Source organism: Bubalus bubalis, chromosome 10 (assembly GCF_019923935.1).
Source record: "Bubalus bubalis isolate 160015118507 breed Murrah chromosome 10, NDDB_SH_1, whole genome shotgun sequence".
In the NCBI taxonomy this organism is placed as follows: Eukaryota; Metazoa; Chordata; class Mammalia; order Artiodactyla; family Bovidae; genus Bubalus; species Bubalus bubalis.
This window is the reverse complement of record NC_059166.1, coordinates 40283502-40307532: the sequence shown is the minus strand read 5'-3', so window position 1 is coordinate 40307532 and position 24031 is coordinate 40283502. Positions and strand designations below refer to the sequence as shown.

At 35.0% G+C, this 24031-nt stretch overlaps 1 protein-coding gene across 6 annotated transcripts in view; it reads left to right on the top strand.

Annotated features, from left to right (window-relative positions):
• The window catches only part of SNX14 (sorting nexin 14), an 84850-nt gene that overhangs the window by 16841 nt on the left and 43978 nt on the right, over nucleotides 1-24031 (top strand). For 5 of the 6 annotated variants that reach the window (XM_006057580.3, XM_006057578.3, XM_044924259.1 and 2 more), the window contains exons 2-12: nucleotides 1107-1227; nucleotides 2635-2711; nucleotides 2791-2869; nucleotides 6844-6887; nucleotides 8761-8848; nucleotides 12960-13044; nucleotides 17107-17263; nucleotides 18872-18947; nucleotides 19649-19693; nucleotides 19796-19876; nucleotides 19975-20089. In XM_006057580.3, the coding sequence (XP_006057642.1) occupies nucleotides 1107-1227; nucleotides 2635-2711; nucleotides 2791-2869; nucleotides 6844-6887; nucleotides 8761-8848; nucleotides 12960-13044; nucleotides 17107-17263; nucleotides 18872-18947; nucleotides 19649-19693; nucleotides 19796-19876; nucleotides 19975-20089 (968 nt within the window). The remainder of the gene's footprint in view (nucleotides 1-1106; nucleotides 1228-2634; nucleotides 2712-2790; nucleotides 2870-6843; nucleotides 6888-8760; nucleotides 8849-12959; nucleotides 13045-17106; nucleotides 17264-18871; nucleotides 18948-19648; nucleotides 19694-19795; nucleotides 19877-19974; nucleotides 20090-24031) is intronic. The other variant, XM_044924258.1, reaches the window with a different exon arrangement.

Genomic DNA, 24031 nt, shown 5'->3' with positions numbered 1-24031 from the left:
TCTAGGTTTGGCAGAGAGGGGAATCATTGGATACTTATGTAAGTGCAGAAAGAACTGGCCAGTAGCCAGGCCTCAGAAACTTTGAAATACTTTTTGCATCTCCCTGATTGTCCCCCTTCTCTCTGGTTTGGCTTCATTCTCTTACTATGTAGTGATTTGTGAACTGAAGAGCTAGCACCAAAGTTTTAACTCTGTGTCCTTACTCACGGTTAGAGTTGTTGAGGGGCTGCGTTGTTGAGGGGCTGGTGCTTCGCAAAATGATGGTAACTGAAAACTGCAATGTGAGGACAGATTGTATTGTGACACTGTAACGTGACTTATTACATGACACTAGGTCGTTTGGCTGTGGCTTGTTTTTTTAGGCTCATCTCAAGCCCACGTCTTCCTTGGAGCTGTACACAGATCTTACTTAGCTCACGTTGTTCTCTCAAGTTTGAATTCCCCTCATTCCTCTACCCTGTCCCCTTCTGTCGCTTTTCTCCTACTCATTCTTTAAGTTTTCCCAGAGACACAACTGTCTCTGCAAAAAGCTTTTCTTTTTAAATTTGGGTATTCTGCCTTGGGTGCTCTCATATCATGCGTACTTTCTCTGTCATAGTATAGGACACATCATCATCACTGTGTTGTATTCATTTCCTTACCTGCTACACCTAAGGGATAGTGTTTCCTATGCAAATAGACACAGTGCTGTTCCTTACTATATCCCCAGAACCTAGTACTGTGTAGGACTAAATGGGTACTCAGTACAATTTTTGTTTTGATTTAATGCAAAATAATCAGAATTTTGGTGGGGTATGAATACTACACTATCATTAGAAGATATTCTGGAAAAATGTAGTATTGGCTAGTTAAACAAGACAGCCTAGGTGCCAAGTTATGAAATATTGGGGATTTTTACGTCTTTATACTTTAAATGAAATATACCTTTGATAGCAAACATTCTAATATTCTTATAGTTAATAAATATATTACAGAAAACACGACTGGAGGAATTGCATCAGCCTGATACTGTAGATGCTTAATTTAATACTCATTAAATCAATGAAGGCACAAATTAGTTTTATATGTGTTTTTGGTTCTAATAATTGTCTTTATTTATTTCTAAGGTATCTTCATGTTTTAATGATCTTCTGGTCGTTTGTTGCTGGAGTTGTCACATTTTACTGCTCATTGGGACCTGATTCTCTGTTACCAAATATATTCTTCATGATAAAATACAAACCTAAGGTAAAATATATGTGTTCTTATTTTTAAGAGTCAGTATATTTGATTCTGTGTTGTTCGATATTCTTCTTGAAAACATGTTAAAGCAGTGATTTCTAAAATATCTGTCTGCTATAATTTAATAATGGAAGACATCAGAACATTTCAAAGTGAAATTTTCATATGTATATATTTTTAAAGTGTACAGTTCTCCTAGGAGGAGCTAGAAAGAGAAAATTAAAAATTCTCAGAAAATTGGGTCCACAATTTTAGTGTCCTCTAACTTCACATTAACTATGAGGACAGTAAATTAGAGGTTCCCAAAGTTGCTTGTACAGTAGAATCACTTAAGGAATCTTTAAAAGAATACAGGTTTCTGGGCTCTACCCCCGGAATTTGATTGAATAGTTCTGGGCTGCTGCTAAGGTGCTTCAGTCATGTCCGACTCTGTGTGACCCCATAGACAGCAGCCCACCAGGCTCCCCCATCTCTGGGATTCTCCAAGCAAGAACACTGGAGTGGGTTGCCATTTCCTTCTCCAGTGCATGAAAGTGAAAAGTGAAAGTGAAATCACTCAATCGTGCCCGACTCTTAGCGACCCCGTGGACTGCAGCCTACCAGGCTCCTCCATCCATGGGATTTTCCAGGCAAGAGTACTGGAGTGGGGTGCCATTGCCTTCTCTGAGTTCTGGGCTAGGACCTTGTAATTAGTACTTGTTGAAAGCTTTCCAGGTGATTCTGAGGCACAGATGCAACTCGGGAGCTCATTGTTCCACGGATGTCTGTGCTTCATAGAAACAAATAATCAGGCAGTTTGCTTAACCAAAATAGTTTGTTTTGTATATCTGAACTTTGATGAAGGTGGTACTGTATTGAGTCTGTCTCTGGTAGGTAAAGTCCCAAGAGTGTAGATCAGGGTTGAGTGGGATATCTTGAAGTCTTCAAGTAGCTGCAGTCCCTCATCTTAGGTTGATTGATATTTCTGCTCAGAGGAAACACAGCTGTAAGTGGTGCCCCGTGTTTGGTCAGGAAACTTACTAGTTATAGCATATGTTCTCCTTCATTGATTAAAGATTTGGAGAAATAGAAAATATTTTTTTCTTACACTTTTGCAGCAGAGTATCATTTTCAAATATAGATTGAGTTTTTTTTTTTTAATAAGTGAACATAGCAGTTGACTTTAATTTTAAGCTTGGGAATTTGGCTTAGTTATTATAAAGCATTTCATTTGGTATTTTTCTCCTATTGGCAGTTTGGTATAGCAAGAATTATTTTATTGTAAAGAATAGTTTCAGTGTTAAAACAGACAGTAATAAAAAAAATCATGTCCTTTGAATTCATACACTAATTAACAAGTTTTTGAAAAGTTGATTCTCTTTAGTAAATATGATGTGTAATGTAAAGACAAATCTCCCCACTTCCCTTTTTTAGCAATTAGGACTTCAGGAATTGTTTCCTCAAGGTCGTAGCTGTGCTGTTTGTGGTAAGGTGAAATGTAAGCGACATAGGTAAGTTAAACACTTAATTTGTTGATCCTTTCCATTAAGTTTTGGGTTTCAAGCAATTTAACTGTATGATTTTCTTTAGGCCTTCCTTGCTACTTGAGAACTACCAGCCATGGCTAGACCTGAAAATTTCTTCTAAGGTTGATGCGTCTCTCTCAGAGGTAACTGATTTAATTAATATTGCTGTGTATACCCAAGCAAAAAATGTTAAATACTTATGGGAAAGGGAATCATGGAGCATTTTAATAAGTGCCACCTAAGTGATTCCTGGTTAGATGGTTGATTGTTACACAACGTGAATTGTAAGCCATAAGTGTTTTTTGATTCCATATCTAATAAAAATGGACATTTTAGCCAAAGAAAAATAGTTTTACCTAGTTACTGTCTATCTCTTTAAGAAATAGTCATTTTTTATAATATGGCAGTAGAAATAACCAGAATAGAACAGAGAACAGGATACATTTCACTGTTTCTGCATAATATAGGAATAGGAAGTATGATCTCTTGTCTTTGTGGCAGTCACATTTTATATGTATCTTTTTGGTAACATACCATGTTTTAGTTATTTCTTTGAGAGACTTGTTTTCTCCATCCATCTGAGAAAGCTGTCAAGTTCTTGAAGGCAGGGAATGGATCTCATTTGTCCCCAACACCAAGTGCAGGGGCCAGGTATTGTTGCTATTTGATAGATACTTACTGAATTAAACTAAATGCCGATAAGTTGAAGAGTAGCATTAAACATCTGAATCGTGCCTAATTGTCACTTCCCACTTTGAATCCTTCCCTGGCGACTCTTGTGACCCCATGGACTGTAGCCTGCCAGGTTCCTCTGTCTATGGGATTCTCCAGGCAAGAATACTGGAGTGGGTTGCCATTTCCTTCTCCAAAGTATGCTGCATAAATGCTAAATTATTGGCATTTTCCTTTTTCCGTTTCTTCTCTAAGCTCTTTTTCATCCTCCGGATTCCTGGATTGAAGACTGTGCTTTCCAATATGGTAGCAACTAGCTACATGTGGCTGTTAATAAATACTTGATATATATTAGTTCTGATTGAGATGTGCTGTATATGTAAAATATGTACTGGGTTTTGAGAACTTCTTAAGGAAAAAGAAATGTAAAATATCCTATAATATATTTTACATTGATTATATGTTAAAATGATAATATTTTGGGTATATTGGGTTAAATAAGATAGATCATAAAATTAACTTCACCTATTTTTATTTTTCTTTAAATGTAGTTACTAGAAAATTTGAAATTATATATGTGGCTGACATATTTCTATTTGAGAGTGCTGATTTGAGGTCTTTTGAAGACAAGACTTCTAGGGGAATAGTGATTGTAGTCGTTTGACACTTTATTTCTTTGTAAAAACTTTGACACTTTATTTCTTATATAATTTTTTGACCTAGTGCCTGGCACTTATTGGTGTTGAGTAAATATTAGCTCTAATATTTAAAAACCATTTTCTAAGGTCTTGCTATATAGGCAGGAACTAGACTACGTCCTAGGAATAAAAAGAAATAAAATATGCTTCTTTTCTTCTGGGAGCTTTGGTCTAGGAGGGGAGGTAGGCATATAAACAGACATGCACAGTGTAATGTAATGCAGACAGTTATGGAAGAAACATACAAGGCATGTCATTAGTACAGAGGAAGAAGTGCATAACTGTAGAGAGGGGCAGTCAGAAAGTATAACTAGATGTTTGCAAGTCTGATAGTGAAAGGGAAAGGGTGTTCCAGGGTGTGGAAAGAGTTTTTGGAAGGAAAGAGAGGCTTTGAAACCGGGTGGACAGTTCTGTAAGCTGGAGGGTGAAATGTGAAGGAGAATGTGGGCAACGAAGAGACCATACTCTAGTAGCTAGTGTTTATCAATCACTTACTATATAGCTTCCCCTGGTGGTTCAGACAGTAAAGAATCTGCCTGCAGTGCAGGAGACCCAGGTTCGATCCCTGGGTAGGGAAGATCCCCTGGAGCAGGAAATGGCAACCTACTCCAGTATTCTTGCCTGAAGAATTCCATGGACAGGGGACCCTGGCAGGCTACAGTCCATGGAGTCGCAGAGTCGAACACGACTGAGCGATTAACACTTTCGATACTTACTACATAGTAGATATTGTGCTAATCACTGTATTTGTATTCATGTAACCTATGAAGTAGGTGCTATTTTTGATGGTTTTACCAAACCTAGGGTTTAGAGCATTTTAATAATTTTCTCAAGTATCATAGCTGGCTGGTAGCAGAACTCAATCTAAAATGCAGGACTGCTTTAGTTCGTAACCAATTTTTATATGGCCCTTTGGAAATCAGATCATCAAAAGACTTAAAAGGCCATGCTGAAGATGTTTAATTGATCATAGATGTCAGTGATTTTCAAATTGTGTAACTGTAGTTTTCAGATGTGACTCACAGGATGTTCAGTTCAGTTCAGTTGCTTAGTCGTGTTTGACTCTTTGTGACCCCATGGCTTTGTGACGCCATGGACTGCAGCATGCCAGACTTCCCTGTCCATCACCAACTCTCGGAGCTTGCTCAAACCCATGTCCGTGGAGTCGGTGATGCCATCCAACCATCTCGTCTTCTGTTGTCCCCTTCTCTTCCTGCCTTCAGTCGTTCCCAGCATCAGGGTCTTTTCCAATGAGTCAGTTCTTTACATCAGGTGGCCAAAGTAATTGAGTTTCAACTTCAGCATGAGTCCTTCCAATGAATGTTCAGGACTGATTTCCTTTAGGATGGACTAGTTGAATCTCCTTGCAGTCCAAGGGACTCTCAAGAGTCTTCTCCAATACCACAGTTCAAAAGCATCAATTCTTTACAGGATGTAGTGGGAGGTGAAAAGGAAGTAGAAGGTCATAGCCGCTGGCATGCAGCTTTCTCTTGCCTTTTCAGAATCAGTGCAGCTCTACCTTTCTTACTTTGATGTGTAGTTATATTAACGGTTTCATGCAGGTGAGTGATGTGGTCAAATGCATATTTTAGATCATTTTGGCAATTTTATGGAGAATGGAAGGGAGCTAACTTGGAAGGAGGGAGACTGATTTAGAGGCTATATATAGGGGTGAGAAGAGGTAGAAAAGAGCTACCTAGATGTAAAATCAATAGGACTTCTGGTTGGATTTGGGGAATAAGATGAAATGTTTAATGGTAAGCTTTCTAGTCTCCTCCTGTGTCCTAATCCTGTCTCTGTGTATCATATTTTTCCAGCTGATATCACTGATGCTTAGTTTTTGTAAAAAAAATCCAAATCTTGTTGCCTGAGTATGTAGAGAGTCCACAGTTTGCATTACTGGGCCAGAGAAGATATATAGTCAGATTAGATACGTTGTTTCATTACCTCCCTAGTGCTTTTTAAAATTAATGCCCACTGCTGCAAGTCCTTTTAAAAATTATACTGTTCCACCCAGGCTCAAGAAATGGAAGGTTTAACACCAAGGATTTCTTTTGTTTTGTAACTTTTTTAGATATAACTTAAAGTTTTCACAAAGCTGAGCATATTCATATACCAGCACTTAGAACAAGAAACAAAAACATCATTAGCACCCAGAAGTCCTGCTCATACTCCCTCCTAGTCTCTATCCTCCCTTGAAAGATAATCACTGACTCTTTAGTTCCCCGACCAGAGATTGAACTTGTGCCCCTGCATTGGGTGCACAGAGTCTTAACCACTGGACCACCAGAACCAGGGAAGTCCCCTAAGTCTTATATATTTGTTTTTTCATTTTATCCTGGGACTACTGACTTACAGAGGGCATTAGGAATGCAAAAGACCAGCCTGTTATTTTCTTTCTTTCCATAGAATTTTTTTGGTTCAGTGAATCTTCAGAGTCAGGAACAATTTAGATTAAAAAAATTTTTTTTAAAATTATGGACATATTTTAAAGTGTGTGTGTCATTCTGGTAGTAATTTTTCTTTTTAATGAAGTTTTATTGTTTTCAGAGTGTTTTCCCATATGTCCCTGTTCATCGTCACAGCCATATGAAGTCAGCATAGACATTTTGTCATGCAAAAGTATGATACTAGGTGTCAATATTTGGGATACTAAGCTTAGTTTTTGTTATATATTTCTTAGTATTAGAGTTTATTTTCCCAGAATTAATTAACTTGATTTTTCTTAAAAAATAATTTTTATGCAGGTTCTTGAATTAGTGTTGGAAAACTTTGTCTACCCCTGGTACAGGTAAGTTCTTTCTATAAGACCTTTTTTCTGTAGTATAGTGAATCCCATTAAGTGTGCTAATGATACATTTTTAGTATAGGTGGTGATTTCTCAGTGTTGGCACTATTGATATTTTTGGCCACATAATTCTTTGTTATGGGGACCTATACTGTGCATTATAGGGTGTTTAACGTACCCCTGACTTTTTCGCAGTGAATGCTGGTGGCACTACTTGTTCTCCTTGGTTGTGATCACCAAAAATGTCTTCAGAGATTGCCAAATTTACCTGGGAGGCATAGTGGTCTCTTAAGAACCACTGATGTAGGTAATCAATGAACAGTTTAGTGATAGCAAAGAGGAAAAAACCCTAGGCTACTTTTTGAAAGAACAGTAACTTGTACAGTTTCTTATGACTCCTAATTGTAGTGATTTACTATTTTGTATGCACTTTTTACACTTGAACTAGTTGTACATTTAGAGAAAAAATTTTTATTCAGGTATTTCATTAAACTGAAAGTTAATTTCAGTAGACTTCCTGGAAAATTAATGTTTTGTTCCAAAGTAGCTTTGTTTTTGGTATCTGATGCCTATGTACAAATCCCCTATGCTCAATGGAATATGGAAAATGCTCTAGATTTGTGGGGGAAAAAAGTCTGATTTGACAATCAGAAATCATTTAATAAAACACATACTCCCTTACAGAAGCATCATGTACTTAGTTATATATTTGAACACTTACACCTATATGACTTAAAATATTTAATTATATCTCCCCTAATGTTCAGTATATTTTGAATTTCCTAATTTAAAAATGCTAATAGGCGGCTTCTCTGGTTTCTAGTGGCTAGGACTCAATGTTTTAACTGCCATGGGCCTGGGTTCAGTCCCTGGTTAGGGAACTGATTCCACAAGCTGAGTAATGTGGCTGGGGGGCGGAAAACGCTAGTAGTTGAGTTGATCTACAGTGGATTAAAACAAATTTAATACTCACTTAATATGTTATTTTTGCCTGTATAGCTTATATACAGTTTTTACACTGGCATCTGTCTTAAACATAGGGCATTTGTCATTTAAGTAAATTGATTGTGAGGCCTTTTATAAAATGAATCCTGTTGTGAAACTCCCCCACTGCCACCCCATCCCGCCCCCAAATTATAACTTTTCAGACATAAAATCTGGCTGTATTTTTTAGAGTGTGTTCTATATAGCTATTGATGCTGTGATATTCCCTTCCTTGGAGTTAATAGTGGGAACCATGATTGATACAAAATTATCTTCTTTATGCTACCAGGGGACTTAATAGCATCATCTAGTTCAGAAAATTATGATTATACAATACCTTTCTTTCTTGCCTTTGATTAGGAAAGTATCCTAATTCTTCTAGGGACCTTAAAGCTATAGGAAAACTCAGGAAAAGGTTGTCAAAATTTCTGTTTAAAAACATTTTGAGTTTCAATTTATTTTCTTTTTCAAATAAAACACACACTTTTTTTTCTTAATTTTAGAATTAATTTATATTTTTAATCTATAAATATTTAATTGAACTTTTGTATGTAATTCTGTTTCTTTTCAAAATTATTGTGTTTTTTAAATATTTCTTTGATGATGTTTAGAAAATGATCTTAAAAATCTTAAACACGTGACTACGTACACATGAATGTCTATAGGAAAATCTATACAATAATTTAGTTAACAACAATTATGTCGGTACTAGAATTACGGGAGATTTTAATTTTCTTTTTTGTTCTTTTGTTCCATAATATAATGCATTGTTTGTTAAAAAATAGCATAAGTAAATGGAAAAAGAGTCAGTTCTAGACTTCTCTTGGTTTCTAGAAAGGGAAGCTGTGTATTTCTTTGAACTTCTAAATGCTTGTTTTCTTTTTAATTAAAGGGATGTAACAGATGATGAGTCCTTTGTTGATGAACTGAGAATTATATTACGGTTTTTTGCATCTGTCTTAATTCGAAGAATTCACAAGGTGTGTATTTATAATAAGAAATTTGGGAATTTCTATCCTATATGTTGGAGAAGGAAATGGCAACCCACTCCAGTATTCTTGCCTGGAGAATCCCATGCACAGAAGAACCTGGTGGGCTTACAGTCCGTGGGGTGGCAAAGAATTGTCCATGACTGAAGCAACTTAGCATGCATACTATATGTATTTGTTTTGTTCTTCACCTTTAATTTTTTTAGATTAAGAGATAAATGGATTGCTATTGATTAATTGATCAATTTTGCTTTCTTTAATGTTTGGATATCTTGGTTTTTAGGAATTATAGATAAAAAGACAACTGTAGAAAAAAAGTCATGTTCTTGTTAGATGAATTTACCGAATACATGGTAATGATTATGATGTTTTAAAAAAATTTCAAGCCATATTTTAAGGTTTTGTGTATATATATACATACACACACATATATATACACTTAACTTTGTTGGCTATAGACACAAATACTTGTCTACTGCTTTGTCAGTTCTATATGTTGAACATATTGATAATAAATTAGTGATCTGTATCTCTGCCAGTAATAAATAAAGGCAAATTCTTGTTAACTGTTGCTATACCTATTTGAGAAATGAGCAATAAAATCAACCACTATAGCAAACATATGCAAAAAATTATGAATAAGTAGTTCACAAAAGAAAAATATAAAAGTGCCAATTAATATTTGAAAATATGTTGTCTTTTGATGGGATACCATTCTTTTGCCTCTCAGGTTGGGAAAGAAAAAAGTGATAGTGTTTAGCAGTGGTGATTGTAGAGAAACAGGCAAAGCAAGTACATGTTCAAATTGATTTAACTCTTACCCTGGAAGGGGGTTTGGTAATTTTTATTGAAAGACTTAAAAATGTCTGTACTCTCAAATATAATTCCATTTTTTTAGTATATTTTAAAGAAATAGAGTGGAAACATGTATATTCAAAGATTCATTGCAGTATACCTTATAATAAGGAAGACTGAAAAGGAAAACTGATGTCCAATGACAAGATTGTTGGTTGGTTGAATATGGTACATGTTAACTATGAAATCCTTTCTATAGTTTTTGTGATTACTTGCTTTCATTTAGCATAATGTTTGTGATTGTTTGTATTCACTTTGCATAATATTTCTGAGGTCTATTCATGTTGTCCTGTTGTACCTGTATCAGTACTTACTCTTTTTTATGTCTGAATAATATTCCATTGTATGGATATACCACATTTTGTTTATCCATCCGTCAGTCAGTGGACATTTGGATTGTTTCTACCTTTTGGCTATTGTGAATAATGCCACCATAGGGTTTGTGTACAAGTTTTTTGTGGAGAGAATGTGTATGGAATATTTGTTTTCCTTTCTCTTGATTTTACCTTCAAATGTAATTACTGGGTCAAATGGTTTATGTTTAAACCGTTTTTTTGAGGAACTGTCAAAAGACTGTTTTCCTAAATGATTGCACCATTTTCCATTGCCACCAGCAGTGTATGAGTGTCTTGATTTCTCCACATCCTTGCCATAACTAATTATTACTTCACTTTTTGATTCTAACCATGCTAATGGATGTGAAGTCGTATCTCATTGTGGCATTGATTTGCTTTTCCCTGTGGCTGATGGGGCTTCCCTGATAGCTCAATTGGTCAAGAATCCGCCTGCAATGCAGGAGACTCCGGTTTAATTCCTGGGTTGGGAAGATCCCCTGGAGAAGAGATAGGCTACCCACTCCAGTATTCTTGGGCTTCCTTAGTGGCTCAGCTGGTAAAAACTCTGCCTGCAATGCGGGAGACCTGGATTCGATCCCTGGGTTTGGAAGATCCCCTGGAGAAGGGAAAGGTTACCCACTCCAGTATTCTGGCCTGGAGAATTCCATGGACTGACTGTCTAGTCCATGGGGGTCGCATTGAGTCAGACATGACTGAGCAACTTTCACTTCACTTCATGGCTGATGATGTTGAGCATCTTCTTAGATGCTTATTGGCCATTTGTATATCTTTTTTTGGGAAAGAAATGTATATTCAGATTTTTTGTCCATGTTTTAAACTGAGTTATTTGTCTTTTAATTACTGAGATGTAAGAGTTTGTTATCTATCCTGGATATATTTCCTTCATCAGATATATGATTTCCAAATATTTTTTCTACTTTCTGGATTTTTATGTTATATATTTTTTCTTTTCATTTTATCTGCATACTGTCCTGGAAGATAAGTGGGTCTTTATCATACTCATTTTGTAGAAAGTTAGTAATACTCTTTGTCAGAGTGTCAGAGGTAATTGATGGGCAGAGGATTAGGCCTGGGTCATATTATTCCTAGTACAGTGTTCTATCCTTGGTAACATTGCCTGAATAATGTAACTTCGGGGGTTGGGGATAATGAAAATCATTTAAGGTCCACAGTGTTTTTTTTTAAATCGAAGTTTAGTGATAAACTCATTGTTTTATTCATTTTGACTTTGACCTGAAGTCTCTAAAATAGAACTTGCAAGTGAAAATTTTCATGTGTGTTCTCAGAAGATGAGATTTTACAAAATATTTGAAAACAGACATCTTGTTTATTTGACAAATAATGGAACTAATTTATAATCACTTAAGTACCGAGAGGGCAGGAATAAATGAAGAGTAATGTTATTTTACAAAAAGGAATATTGCTAGCAGAAACATAGCCCCTTTTTGAACATGTTTGATATTCATAGCTGAAAGATACCTATAAACTGCTCTGAGTTTTACTAGTAAATCACTAATATTGGGGGCTTATGAGTCATTACACTTAATAAATTTATCAGGCTGTAATGTTTTCCCTCTTCCTTAATGAGGAATTTAAAAAGAATTGAAAAGTTAACACAAAATAACACTGTTGGGATACAGTTTTCTCATGCCTTTGATAAAGGGAGAATGTAATGTGTTGAGCTTTGTGATGGCTGATAACCCTGTTGAAGTCTAATAAACATGCTTTTTGGTGATTTACTGAATTCACAAGGCTTTTTTTTTTTAAGTTATTTTATTTTCTGTCTCTTTTATGTGTATTCATGTATGCTTCTAATTCTCTCTTACCTACCCTAGTCACTACAGTTTCCAGTCTTTAAGTTGAAAATTGTCTGTGGGGAAAAATGAAACTTAGTATTATTCCAAAATAGAATGCTGCCATATATCTTGAAACCAGGATTTGTCTTGTAATCTGAATGAAAAGTTTATTTTCAAGCAGCCTTAGTTAACACAAATTTATAACCTCAAAGGAATGATAAGCTGCTTGACATTTTTTTTCTTGAATACATTTAGAACAAATACATTAAAGAAATGTCAAGAATAAAGACACTAATTTCACTAGAAAAATTTAGTGTATAAGGTATGTTTTCATTATTGTGGTAGTAAAACTGTCTGAAGTTATAATCAATATGGTCTAAGACTGTATAGTGCTTTTAAATTATATTTTTGAAAGATTCCTAATAATACAACTAATTTTTTTTTATTTTTAATTGAAAGATAATTGCTTTACACTATTGTGTTGATTTCTGCCAAACATCAACATCCATGAGCCCTAGGTATACGTGTGTCCCCTTCCTCTTGATATCCCATCCATATCCCACCTTTCTAGGTTGTTGCAGAGCCCCGGTTTGAGTTCCCTGAGTCATAGAGCAAATTCCCATTCGCTGTCTAATTCACATATGGAAGTGGTTATGTTCAGAGAAGGAAATGGCAACCCACTCCAGTATTCTTGTCTAGAGAATCCTGTGGACAGAGGAGCCTGGTGGGCTGCTGTACATAGGGTCACACAGAATCAGACATGACTGAAGTGACGCAGCAGCAGTGTATGTGTTTCCATGTTTCTCTGTCCATCTGCCCCACCCTCTCCTTTCTTTCCCAGACCCCGTGTCCATAAGTCTTTCTCCATGTCTGTGTCTCCATTGCTGCCCTGCAAATAGGTTCAGCAGTACTCTTTCTAATTCCATATATATGTGTTAATACACGATATTTGTTTTTCTCTTTCTGACTTACTTCATTCAATACAGCTAATTTTTAAGATCTTATGTTCCAATGTCTTAAATACAGTGTTCCTGCCATTATAACTTAGAGATAAATTATTTTAAAAGTTTTTATTTTAATGTTGAATTTTTCTAGGTGGATATTCCATCTATTATCACCAAGAAACTATTAAAAGCAGCAATGAAGCATATAGAAGTGATTGTTAAAGCCAGTCAGAAAGGTAATACAATTTCCTGCTCCGAAATTTGAGTGATTTTGTTTTTATATGGCAACTTTCACCCTAAATATCTGAATACTGATAAATTAAGTGATATATTCATAAATGCTGTGAGAGTTTTGTTTCAACTGAAATCCTTTTCAGTAATTTATTAATAATACAAGTGATTATGTGAACTCAAGAATCTATGAAAATTAAAGTATAATCATTAATTGTTAGGTATATTATTGATGAACCTTGTCTTTTTTTTTTTTTTTTGAATGGATCCTTTGCCTTCGTTACTTCCCCTGTGGTATCTCTCACATGTCTTCTCTCCTTTTTCCTTAATGATTTCAATTTGACCTAGCTTATCCTGTATACTGTTACTATGTTAATTTCACAATACCACAATCCTGTTACCTCCCTACTTTAAAAAAAAATTAGTGACTGCTGTAGAGTCAAAACTGTCTTATATTTAAATCCTTTCCTATGTAGTTAAGTTGTTTGATCTTGTCCTTCAATATGTATTATACTTTAGCCAGGATGACCTCTTTTCAGTTTCTCACATATGTCCTGGGCTTTATACTGTCATGATATATAAGTAATATATATTCATCAAATGTTTGCTGATTGAACAAATGAAATCTTCCTTTGGGGCTTTTCTTACTCTTAGATCAAGCTGAAATATACTTTTTAAGCAAAATTACTTATATGCCCTATATTTCGTTCTTTGTGAGACTGGTAATTACCATGTATGGTATTCCTCTTCTGGAAATTACCAGTAAGTATTAGCAGTCCAAAACCTCTCAGTAGTCTTGCAGCAAAGATATAGCTTTAACTTTGTATAACCCGGAACATCCTAGACTCATTTGAGCGTGGAACCAATTTTCCCTTCTCATAACATCAATTCATATAATCACAGTATATTTGAGGAAATTGTGTTCTAGGTAGAGTGGAAGTTAAATTATTAGTTTATTTGTCATTTGGTATAAATCATTCCTCAGGTACGAGAACCAGTTCAGATTGCATGTTTAAACTCTTGTGTTTTTGTCTTATATAACAATTAAGAAGTTTTAGCTTCAATGTAGTTTAAAAGTAGAAAAGTTTAAATATGTGTAATTTAAATGTTAAACAAAAAAAAAATTAACTTTTAAAATTGTTGTCCTGTCACTGGCAAAATCATACCAGAAAATTGTAGCCATTCCGTTAAGGCTACTTTACTGTCAGAAAAAAATATGGAAAATGTGTTTTTTTAATTAGTAAATTTTAGTTTTTAGAGTAGTTTTAAGTTTATAGAAAAATTGAGCAGATATTTTGGAGATTCCCATATATTTCCCCCCTTCCCAATTGTTAACGCCTTGCCTTGGTTGGTACATTTGTTACAGTTGATATGCCAGTATTGATACATTATTAATCAAGTCCATAGTTTTCATTAGGGTTTTACTCTTCTTCTTGTACTTACTGTGGATTTTGACAAATGCATAATGCCATGTATTTATCATCACAGTATCATACTGAGTGTTTCACTGCCCCCATAGCCCCTGCGTTTCACCTGTTTATCCCTGTCTCTTTCCTTCAGGAACCCCTGACTACCACTGATCTTTTTACTCTTTCTACAGTTTTTCCAAATGTCATAAATGTCATAAATTCCATAAATGGAATCATACTGTAGCCTTTCCAGACTGCTTTCTTTCATTTAGAATTATGCATTTAAGGGTTCTCCATGTCTTCTGTGGCTGGATAACTGATTTCTTTTTAGTGCTCAATTACATTCTGTTGTCTAGATGTACTACAGTTATCCATTCACTTTTTCAAGGACATCTTGGTCACTTGTTTGCAAGTTTTTGTGTGGGAAAATTATTTTTAATATGATCTTAATTTTGTTATAAAGACAAACACTTTGAACTCAGGATATGAATAAATTGACTCATCTTTTTACTTTTAGTTGAATCAATCAGTTTAATAAAATCTTCAAGTTGTTTTGTTTCTGAGAGTGCTGAAATTTATCCTTGAGTCTTTTTGCAAGAGAAGGGTTGCTAGTTTGCTACCACTATTCATGTAAAAAATGGTCCTCAATTATAAAATCACCATAAAATGCTAGATTGGATTCATTAATGACATTGTATTAGTAATTAATGAAGTCCATAAAATTAAAAGACCTAAGTATTAGGAGGATTCCAGTTTGTCCAAAGGTTCTGGTGTTCTAAATGTTATAACAGTGAATTAGACTTGTAAGAAGATTTTCAGGGTTTTGATTTTTCTTCTCTTTCATGCATGCATTTGTTTTCTAAATATTTTTGGCTACACAATTTTGTATACTCAGAAAGTAATTAAAGGTTAACCTCCTTTATCCATATACAGTTTTACTCTCTTGGTGTTCTCTCCTTATCTGCTTCTTGAGAGTAGGAATTGCAAAGAGGTTTTCTGTGTAATTACTTCTGTCATCCTTAGACACGTTGAAAATATATACATTAGAAGCGTTGGTTTAATGTAAATTCAGTAGTAGTTGAAGGGCTTTATTATATCAGTCTTTCATCCTAAAGAAATCTTTTTGTCATGGATTCTGAAAACTTCCTTTTGTGGTCTGAAAACTGTCCATTGATTAGGCAGGAGGTATACTGGTGATTAGTGGGGTTTAATTCATACCCTGTTTTTCAACATCTATATTTTACTTGTACTTGTGTTAAGGTTTTCTTCCTCCATATGTTTTTATCTTCTGCCTGATTTTTAAATTCTTTCATTAGCTAAGACTACAAAAATCTCACATCTGAGTAGAGTCCAGTCTAGTGATTCAGTTTATATATTATATATAAATGCTTAATCACATCAAATATTATAATTATTGGTGCATTTTACATGGAATCTTTTCAGTGTTATCTATTTAATGACTGTTTACTGAGGGGGAAACTGAGGCTCAAAGGGATTATATTATTTAAGATCATCAGTTAGTAAGTAGAACTGGAGTTTAGCATAGCTTAGTCTTCTTAATTTAAATTCCTGTTTATGATATAAATTTTTAAAAGACCTGTACCCCGAATACTTGGGGCAGAATGCTTGGTAAACAATTGTATAATTATAAAATAAAATGCTTATTTAATGCTGTTAACATGGTTTGTACGAAAACCACATCCATCTTTGTCAGTCCTGCTTTTGTACCTCTGGTGCAGGTAACATTCATTTATGTTCTTAGTTCTCACACCTTTGGAATGTATATATTGGCTTTTTTTTTTTTGGTGAATGTGCTTCCATTCTCTCAATAAGAATAGAAGTAAATAGTATAAAATAAATGCCATTGAATTAGAGTTAAGATTCCCTTCACAGACTTCATGATTTTAAAACTTGGCCCAGAGTGCAGATAGGGGAAAACATGACTTCTTTTTCTCCTGCTCTTTTGAGGTCTGTAGAAAAGGATTGGCAATACTATTATTTTTAAGTTTTGAAGTATTAGTTTAGTGCTTGGCCTTTAAGAAAACCTTTTGTTAGTGTAACTGTTATCATCAGTTAACATTTAGTAGGTAATCTAACTTCATGGACTTCCACTGTATACAGCTGTATACCTTTTCTGTCCTATTCTATGGGCAGAAGATGCAGAACTTAACCAAGGAAGCCCGTTTCTGTACTATAATTAGTTTGGAGGGTTACCTGATTGATTTTGATGTGAAAGAAGAGATAATAGAGAGCTTTAAGAAGAATTTTGTAATACTTGCAGAGGATGAATAAGGTGTAATGTTTGATAACAAAAGCTTTGTGTGTTCTGGAAGATGTTTTATTTAGTTTTTTCCACTTAAAAATTTTGCTTTTAATATAATTTGTAATGACCTGGGTTTAAAATTTTGTTCAACAAGGGTGAAAGGGCTTTTTTATCAATTCATTTTGAATAAATTAAAAACTTCCAGCAAAGAGGAAAATTACCTTCTTTACTCTCTTTTTGTGGAAAAGTTTACCAGTAGAATACATATTGGAAAGAAAGAAAGGTTAAAAAAGGAATGGCTGTGTTAAATTATTTTCTGTTTGTTAGTGGAAATGGCTGAAGTTATTTAATGCTGTTAACTTCTTCCAATGTTTATTTCTTTTTTGTATTTATAGTAGAAAATACAGAGTTTTTACAGCAAGCTGCTTTAGAAGAATATGGTCCAGAGCTTCATGTGGCTTTGAGGAGTCGAAGAGATGAATTACATTATTTAAGGAAACTTACTGAACTACTTTTTCCTTATATTTTACCTCCTAAAGCAACAGACTGCAGGTATAAATAAGATTGGAAAATGTCATAGCAGTATTTACATACCATGCCATGTGTATATTGCTGTTTTTGATCATAATAGGAATACACTAAAACTTGAGGTTATCCTATGATGTGAAAAATTTTCCATTTAAGAAATATAATTTATCAGGTCTTAAAATGCCGTTTTAGGCACTGAATGTTCATGATACGTTGTGTTGCTAACAGTTTTTTCCTAGAAACTGATCTTGGGAAATCAAAGATACACATAAAAATTAAGTTTCTTACTTGATATCATTATACTGTGTTGCATTCTTGGTGTTTCTTTGAAAAGACATGCATATTGGGACTCATTGGCAGAAACACTTTGGACAAATTATACAGCTAAGTTTGAAAAGTAGAGTTAAAGGTCATTTAGTCCATCCAGTCTCCCTTGTTCCTGCAAGAGCATGTTTAGATTATTCCATAAAGTTCCTTTGCTGCTCTTATCTTTATGATCCTTAGAGATAAGGACCATTTTATTTATTTTATTTTATTTATTTACTTAGTTGAATTATAGTTAAATCATAGTACTATTTTCCGGAGAAGGCAATAGCACCCCACTCCAGTACTCTTGCCTGGAAAATCCCATGGACAGAGGAGCCTGGTAGGCTGCAGTCCATGGGGTCGCGAAGAGTCGGACTCAGCTGAGCAACTTCACTTTCACTTTTCACTTTGATGCATTGGAGAAGGAAATGGCAACCCACTTCAGTGTTCTTGCCTGGAGAATCCGAGGGACGGGGGAGCCTGGTGGGCTGCCGTCCATTGGGTCGCAAAGAGTCGGATACGACTGAAGTGACTTAGCAGCAGCAGCAGCAGCATAGTACTATATTCAGGTAATATAGTGCTTCAGTATTTTCATATATTACACTCTGTTTAGTGAAAGAAAGTGAAAGTGAAGTCGCTCAGTCGTGTCTGACTCCTTGCGAGCCCAAGGACTGTAGCCTACCAGCTTCCTCCATCCATGCGATTTTCCAGGCAAGAATACTGGAGTGGGTTGCCATTGCCTTCTCCAGGAGATCTTCCCAACTCAGGAATTGAACCCGGGTCTCCTGCATTGGGGGCAGACGCTTTACTGTCTGAGCCACCAGGAAAGTACTCTATTTAGAGTTACTATAAAATAATAGCTGTATTTCTCTGTGCTGTACAGTACATCCAACCATGACTTATTCTTAGTGGTACACTTTAAATATTACTTTATTTTAAATTTAAAATATTTAAAATAGTTTAAAAATGGTTTTATTAATTTAAATATTATAATCACACAGTAATTATACTATTAAAATTAGTTTTACTTATTAATTTTTTATATGTAACATTGTAATATTCTGAGGTAGAATTTTTCTAATGCTTACTCAAGTTCCTCCTGCCAAGGAAATGCTTTTTCCCTCTTAATAGTATTCCTTTTAACCAGTTAAGAAATCCAGGTGTGGTCTCTGAACTAGTAGTGTGAGCATTAGTTGGTGGCTTGTTAGAGATGGCAGACTCTCAGGGCAGACCCCAGACCTCCTGAATCATAGTCATATTAACAGGATTCCCATGTAAGAGCTGATGTAAATCAATAAATATGTACAATATTGTTCTTTTTTCCAGATCGCTGACCTTACTTTTAAGAGAGATTCTCTCTGGTTCGGTGTTCCTCCCTTCTTTGGATTTCCTAGCTGATCCAGTAAGATGTAAAAAAATTTTTTTCTTTAATTGTGATAAGATGCATATAAAGTAAAATTTACCATCTTAAATTACATGTACAGTTCAATGGTATTAAGTACATTCACATTGTTGAGCAACCATCACCAATGCTTGTCTCCAGAACTCTTTTTATCTTATAAAATTGAAACTCTGTACCCATATAAACAGTAATTCTCCATTCCTCCTAATGCCTGGCAACTCTGCTTCCTGACTCTGTTTTCTGTCTCTATGAACTTGACTACTCTGGTTACCTTAGATTAGTGAAATGATGCAGCATCTGGCTTATTTTACATAGTATAATATCATCAAGGTTCATTCATGTTGTAGCATATATCAGAATTCCCTTTCTTTTCAAGGCTGAGTAGTATTTCATATATTGATGGATAGGTGAGTTGCTTTTACTTTTGATCCAGTAAGATTTTGAAGAAATAGGGATAATTTATAAGCATTTTGAATGCCAAAGTCAGAATAACTTTTCTTTTTCCATTTCCACAAAAGTTGAGAACCCTGTACTGTAGATTTTTTTAAAAGTTCTTTTATGTTACAAAAGTATAGATGCTTTGCCACTGCTCTGTTTTGTCATTTTTCCAGAAACTTTCATAATCTGATAGAAGCTTTCAGAATTCAGGGCAGAATACACTAATGAAATTATTTTGATCTATGTTTATTATTTTCCATTAGGATACTGTGAATCATTTGCTTATCATCTTCATAGATGACAGTCCAGTGAGTATTAAACATGTTAGAAAATATTTCAGATTGCATTGAAGTGTGATATATACCTGTAAAATCAAATGACACTTGACTGAATTAATTCTCTCTTCAAAGCCTGAAAAAGCGACTGAACCGCCTTCCCCTTTAGTTCCATTCTTGCAAAAATTTGCAGAACCTAGAAATAAAAAACCATCTGTAAGTATTTTCAGAAATAACTTATTACTTTTGATATAAACAATTTTATCACGTATTTATATAGCTCTAACTTACTCTTCCTCCCATGTTGTATCAAGGTGCTGAAGTTAGAATTGAAGCAAATCAGAGAGCAGCAAGATCTCTTGTTTAGGTTTATGAACTTTCTGAAACAAGAAGGAGCAGTGCACGTGTTGCAGATTTGTCTGACTGTGGGTGAGGCTTACCTGTGTGCTTTCCTAAAGTCATTGTTAAACTTTGTCATGTACTTGACTGTTTAGATCAGCTCTGATGTTGTAGTTGCCAGTGTCTACTCCTTTCCACATTGGAACGTAATCTGTAACTGACTTCAACCAAATCCTCTTAGCAGAAGAAAAAACTACTAAAAACTTAGAGTAATGAAATTGTGTTAAAGACCTGGTCATGAGCATTTTGTCACAGTTTTTGTTAAGAATTATTTTGATTAAGTAATCAAATATAAAAATGTTCTATTTTTGACTAGAAGTTCTATAACATCTTGTGCTATTGGATTTTGAGGCACTATATGGATTCTGAAAAGATTAGTTTCTTTAATGCACGTAATTTTTAAAATATATAATGAAAAAAAATTGAGGTGTAATTTACACAGCAAAACAAATAGAATTTAAATATACAATTGCTCTAAGAAATCTGCACTGCATATAACGTACACCTTTACTGAGATCAGGAACATTTCCATCACCCTAGAAGGTTCCCTGAGAGCCCTTCCCACCTGATCCTTTCCTGCTCCAACTCCTGCCAAAGCACTCACTGATGTCATTTCTTTCACCACAGATTAGTTTTTCCTGTACAGTTTCCTTATATAGATGGAAGCTCATAGTATGTACTTTTGGGGCCTGACTTCATTGATTCAGGATGATGTTTTTTAAGATTGATTCATGTTATTGTGTAGATGAGTAGTTTGTTCTTTTTTATTGCGAAGTAGTGTTCTTTTGTATGAGGGTACCACACTTTCTTTTTTTTTTAATTTTTTTTTATTTTTAAACTTTACATAATTGTATTAGTTTTGCCAAATATCCAAATGAATCCTCCACAGGTATACATGTGTTCCCCATCCTGAACCCTCCTCCCTCCTCCCTCTCCATTCCATCCCTCTGGGTCTTTCCAGTGCACCAGCCCCAAGCATCCAGTATTGTGCATCGAACCTGGACTGGCAACTCGTTTCATACATGATATTTTACATGTTTCAATGCCATTCTCCCAAATCTTCCCACCCTCCCCCTCTCTCTTAGAGTCCATAAGACTGTTCTATACATCAGTGTCTCTTTTGCTGTCTCGTACACAGGGTTATTGCTACCATCTTTCTAAATTCCATATATATGCGTTAGTATACTGTATTGGTGTTTTTCTTTCTGGCTTACTTCACTCTGTAGAATAGGCTCCAGTTTCATCCACCTCATTAGAACTGATTCAAATGTATTCTTTTTAATGGCTGAGTAATACTCCATTGTGTATATGTACCACCGCTTTCTTATCCATTCATCTTCTGATGGACATCTAGGTTGCTTCCATGTCCTGGCTATTATAAACAGTGCTGCGATGAACACTGGGGTACACGTGTCTCTTTCCCTTCTGGTTTCCTCAGTGTGTATGCCCAGCAGTGGGATTGCTGGATCATAAGGCAGTTCTATTTCCAGTTTTTTAAGGAATCTCCACACTGTTCTCCATAGTGGCTGTACTAGTTTGCATTCCCACCAACAGTGTAAGAGGGTTCCCTTTTCTCCACACCCTCTCCAGCATTTATTACTTGTAGACTTTTGGATCGCAGCCATTCTGACTGGTGTGAAATGGTACCTCATAGTGGTTTTGATTTGCATTTCTCTGATCATGAGTGATGTTGAGCATCTTTTCATGTGTTTGCTAGCCATCTGTATGTCTTCTTTGGAGAAATGTCTGTTTAGTTCTTTGGCCCATTTTTTGATTGGGTCATTTATTTTTCTGGAGTTGAGCTGTAGGAGTTGCTTGTATATTCTCGAGATTAGTTGTTTGTCAGTTGCTTCATTTGCTATTATCTTCTCCCATTCTGAAGGCTGTCTTTTCACCTTGCTAATAGTTTCCTTTGATGTGCAGAAGCTTTTAAGGTTAATTAGGTCCCATTTGTTTATTTTTGCTTTTATTTCCAATATTCTGGGAGGTGGGTCATAGAGGATCCTGCTGTGATGTATGTCAGAGAGTGTTTTGCCTATGTTCTCCTCTAGGAGTTTTATAGTTTCTGGTCTTATGTTTAGGTCTTTAATCCATTTTGCGTTTATTTTTGTGTATGGTGTTAGAAAGTGTTCTAGTTTCATTCTTTTACAAGTGGTTGACCAGATTTCCCAGCAGCACTTGTTAAAGAGATTGTCTTTAATCCATTGTATATTTTTGCCTCCTTTGTCAAAGATAAGGTGTCCATATGTGCGTGGATTTATCTCTGGGCTTTCTATTTTGTTCCATTGATCTATATTTCTGTCTTTGTGCCAGTACCATACTGTCTTGATAACTGTGGCTTTGTAGTAGAGCCTTCAGGCTCTACTACAAAGCCACACTTTCTTTATTCATTCTCCTCGTAGATGAGTATCTGGACTGCTTCTACTCTGGGGCTATTATGAATAAAGCTGCTGTGCACATTCTTGTACAGGGCTTTCTGTTGAGCATATATTTAATAACTAGAAGTAGAATTGCTGTGTCACAAGGTAGATATATGTTTAATTTTACAAAAAGCTGCCAAATTGTTTTCCAGAGGGTTGTATGTAGTATTTTACTCCGCCAGCAGTGTAAGAGAGCTCTGGTTGTACCTCAACTGTATAAAAATTTGGTGGTGTTTATCTTTTTAATTTTAGCCAGTTTAGTTGGTATATGGTAGAATTTTGTTGTCCTTTTAATTTGCACTTACTGGAGTGGGGTGCCATCGCCTTCTCCGAATGATTAACAGAGCTGAATACTTTATCACGTGTTTATTGACTATTTGAATATCTTTGTGGAATTGCTGTCTTTTGCCTGTTTTTTACTGAATTGTTTTTCCTTTTGTCAGAAATTTCAGTAGTTCTTTAAATATTCTAGATATGAGTCTTTTTGTTAGATATAAGTATTACAAAGATCTTCTTTCAGACAATGGCTTGTCTTTTTATTTTCGGAATAGTGTCTCTTGAGGAGCAGAACTTTTAAATTTTGATGAAATTCAGTGTATCAATTTTTAATTTTATGCTTAGTGCTTTCTGAGACTTCTGAAAGACTTTTTTAAGCCTTCACCTATCTTAAGGTGATATTTGCCTGTTTTTCTCTAGGTGTGTTATAGTTATTATATTTTATATACAGGTTTGTGATCTATCTTGAAATAATTTTTAGGTTGGTCTTAGGTAGGGGTGGAGGTTCATTTTTCCCCTGTATGGATATACAGTTTTTCCTCCCATTTTTTGAAGAGACGTTTCATTCCCATCTTGAATTACCTGGGCATCTTTGACAAACCTTTTGACCATATGTGGGTCTGTTTCTCGATTATATTCTTTTCCATTGATCCATATGTATACTTTTTTGGCCGATACCACAGTCTTGATTACTTTGACTAAGTTTTGCAATCAAGTGGTTTAAGGCTTCCCACTTAGTTCTTTTTAAAGACTGTCCTTAGCTATTTTAAGTTACTTGCATTTCTATATAAAATTTACAGTCAGAATGACAATCCTACCCCTTCATCCACACACACAACCTGCTTCAGTGTTTTAATTGGGGTGGTATTGAATCTGTAGCTCAACTTGGGGAATAATGACATCTCAACAGTGTTTAGGTTTCCAGTGCATGAATAGGGCATATTTTTTCATTCATTTCATTCTTAATTTCTCTCCATAAAAATGTTTCATAGTTATCACTGTGGGTCTTTATTTTTGGATTTATTTGAATGTGGTATTTAAAATAACTTGTTAAATTGTTTGTAGCTTATATACAGAAATAGAATTGATTTATTGCATACTGATTTTGTATCCTGTGACATTACTAAGTTTACTTACTAGTTCTAGTAGCTTTTTTGTAGATTTCCTTAGGATTTTCTGCATACACAGTCATGTCATCTGTGAATACACAGTTTTACTTTTTCCTTTGTGATGTATACATCTTATTTCTTTTTCTTGCCCCTATTGTAATGGCTAG